At 55.6% G+C, this 2,401-nt stretch overlaps 1 protein-coding gene across 5 annotated transcripts in view; it reads right to left on the reverse strand.

Annotated features, from left to right (window-relative positions):
* Positions 1 to 2,401, reverse strand: part of PHF19 (PHD finger protein 19) — a 42,024-nt gene that overhangs the window by 10,455 nt on the left and 29,168 nt on the right. For all 5 annotated transcript variants that reach the window (XM_024762760.1, XM_024762761.1, XM_024762762.1 and 2 more), the window contains 2 exons: positions 843 to 847; positions 661 to 756 (listed from right to left, as the gene is read on the reverse strand). In XM_024762760.1, coding sequence (XP_024618528.1) covers positions 661 to 756; positions 843 to 847 — 101 coding nt within the window. The remainder of the gene's footprint in view (positions 1 to 660; positions 757 to 842; positions 848 to 2,401) is intronic.

Raw genomic sequence — 2,401 nt, forward strand, 5'->3', positions numbered from 1 at the left:
CGCCCCACTTTCCCAGAGTCAACATTTTCCTCATTCCCTCTGGGGAGGGGATAAAGATGGGGCAGAAGAGGGACCAAGAACTACTCCCCTACCCCTTCTAACCCGTACCTCAAACCCTTTCCCAAATATCACTGCCCTGGAGGGTGGCTGAGTTCAGAGTGAGCTGAACTAGGCTGGGCTGCAGGGACCACCCTCTTCCCCTCTGCCTGACACACACACACACACACACACACGCACTCAATCGCAAACAACGTGAGACACCAACCAAGACACACACAGTATCCTGTTTGACACACATAAGCCTTCCACTAGCTTAGCCCCCTTGGTTAGAGGCCAGATCAAGTCATCCATTTCCCCCATTGCCTCCTCCAACAACCCGGGTCAGGGCTGGGGCAGGGCCTGTGTCTCTCCCCCTTCCGCAGACACTTGAAGCGTCTGGGGCTTAGGGAAGGTGGGGCTGCGACTGGGGATGTGGCCCAGAGTGTCCCTCTACTGGGAAGGCCTCCTTACCCTGAGCTGCCTCTGTAGACAGGGACACACTGTCCCAGCCCCCCACTGGGGGTCTAGGGCCTGGCAGGCAACCTGAAGGAGTTGCTGCAGCTGCTGCCCCCATCCCCCCACCTCGCCCCCAAGGCTGAGCCAGACCAGATTAGCACCTACCGGTCTCCGAACATCATGGGCTCATTGAGACACTGGGTGCAGGCCTCGTGGAACCACTGCCTGCACCGGTAACACTGCAGCATCCGCAGGTACCATCTGGAGAGCCAGAGGAGCCAGGGTCAGCCAGGCCCACACTCCCAGCCAGGGATCAGCCTCAGCAACCCTTCCCAACACAAACTCGCTCTCCAGCGGGGGAAAGGGAAGAGAACTCACAGTTACTGAGCACTGGGCTGTACCAGGGGAAGCCCTGGCAGCAGGGCTTAGGCTATATCATTCGATCTCACCATCTGGTCAAACACGGGCCACTGACCACACTTTACAGGTGAGTCAGAGGTTAGACAGATTGTTCAAGGTCACTCAGGAGGCAAGTGGTGGATGGTGACTCAAATCCTAGCCTCCCTGACTTCAAAGCCCACGCTCTTTGTGCCACACTGGAGCCCCCATCTCTGGTCTGTGCCTCACACACTGCTTCCCAAACACTACTGATGGGGAAAGGTTTGCCCTGGAGGCTTCATGGGAGAATAAAGGCTCCTATAAGCCCCTCACCTGGTAATGTATTTACCCTATCACAACCATTCAACAACTACTCATTGAATAAGAAAGAAAACCAAAAAGGTGCTTTCTTAATTAACAGTCAATGCTTTGTTCACACCTTGTCAGATGTGGTCCGTGGACCACCTGCATCAGAATCACCTGGGGTCCAGGTTAAAATGCAGAAGATTCCTTGACCCGTTCCAGGCCTACTCAATCCTTGGGATAGCCCCTGGGAGACACATTTCCGACAATCACCCGAGCAACTCTGCCCAGTAAGCACTGAGAACCACCACCTCAATGCTGCAAAGGTCTCTATAAGCATTTCTCCATCTGTTATCCCAAAGGCCTCAACACCCACGGAAGGATGATGGGGCCGAGGTTATTAATCCCACTGGAGAGATGGAAGTACTTCAAGTGATTTGCCCAAATCACCCGGCGAGGTCGTAAGCACAGCCTCCAGACCCCTAGTGCTTGTCAGCAGAACTTGGGGATGAGACTCAGGACTTCAGGGTGAACTGTAGGCTGTTTCCTGAGGGCAGAGGTTCCATCCCTCACTTCTGTGGTTCCTCCCACAGTGTTGGTGCAGTCAGCCCAAGGGAACAGGCTCAATCAGCCATGGCTGCATGGAGGCCCAAGCCACAAGGAAGAATCAAAGACTCCCATCCTACATACAGTCAGGGTAAGAACCCCCTCCACAGCGTCCCCAAGGTATTCCCCCCAACCCCTGCTTGCACACCTCCAGGGAAAAGGACCTTCATATCTCATCAGCAGCCTGTCTCATTGACTCTGGCAACGGAAAGCTTTATCTCAACGTCCATGCACCAACAGTAACAGCTCACAGTTGTTCAAGTGCTTACCAAGAGCCAGGAACTGTGTGAGCCTTTACGTGAACGACCTAATTCACCCACCGCTCACAACCACCACGTCACGGGGAAACTATGATGAGAACTGAGGCTCAGGGGTAGCACAGCTCTAAGGGGCTGGTTGGACACTGGGGGCCAGTCTGGTAAGCACTCTTCAATACTGCCTTCTTTTCCACGGTGCCCCAAGAAAACAACCACCACTCCCCTGCACCCCGCTGCGGAGAGCGCTAGCCCTGTGCTCTCGAGCCCCGCGCGCGCTCAGGTGTCATCCCCGAGGCCTGAGGGAGGATACGGGCTCTTCCATGGGGGTCTGGCTCCCCCAGCCAGCCGCGCCTACCCGGCTT

This window comes from Neophocaena asiaeorientalis, unplaced genomic scaffold (genome assembly GCF_003031525.2).
Source record: "Neophocaena asiaeorientalis asiaeorientalis breed wild unplaced genomic scaffold, Neophocaena_asiaeorientalis_V1.1 scaffold78, whole genome shotgun sequence".
Taxonomy (NCBI): Eukaryota; Metazoa; Chordata; class Mammalia; order Artiodactyla; family Phocoenidae; genus Neophocaena; species Neophocaena asiaeorientalis.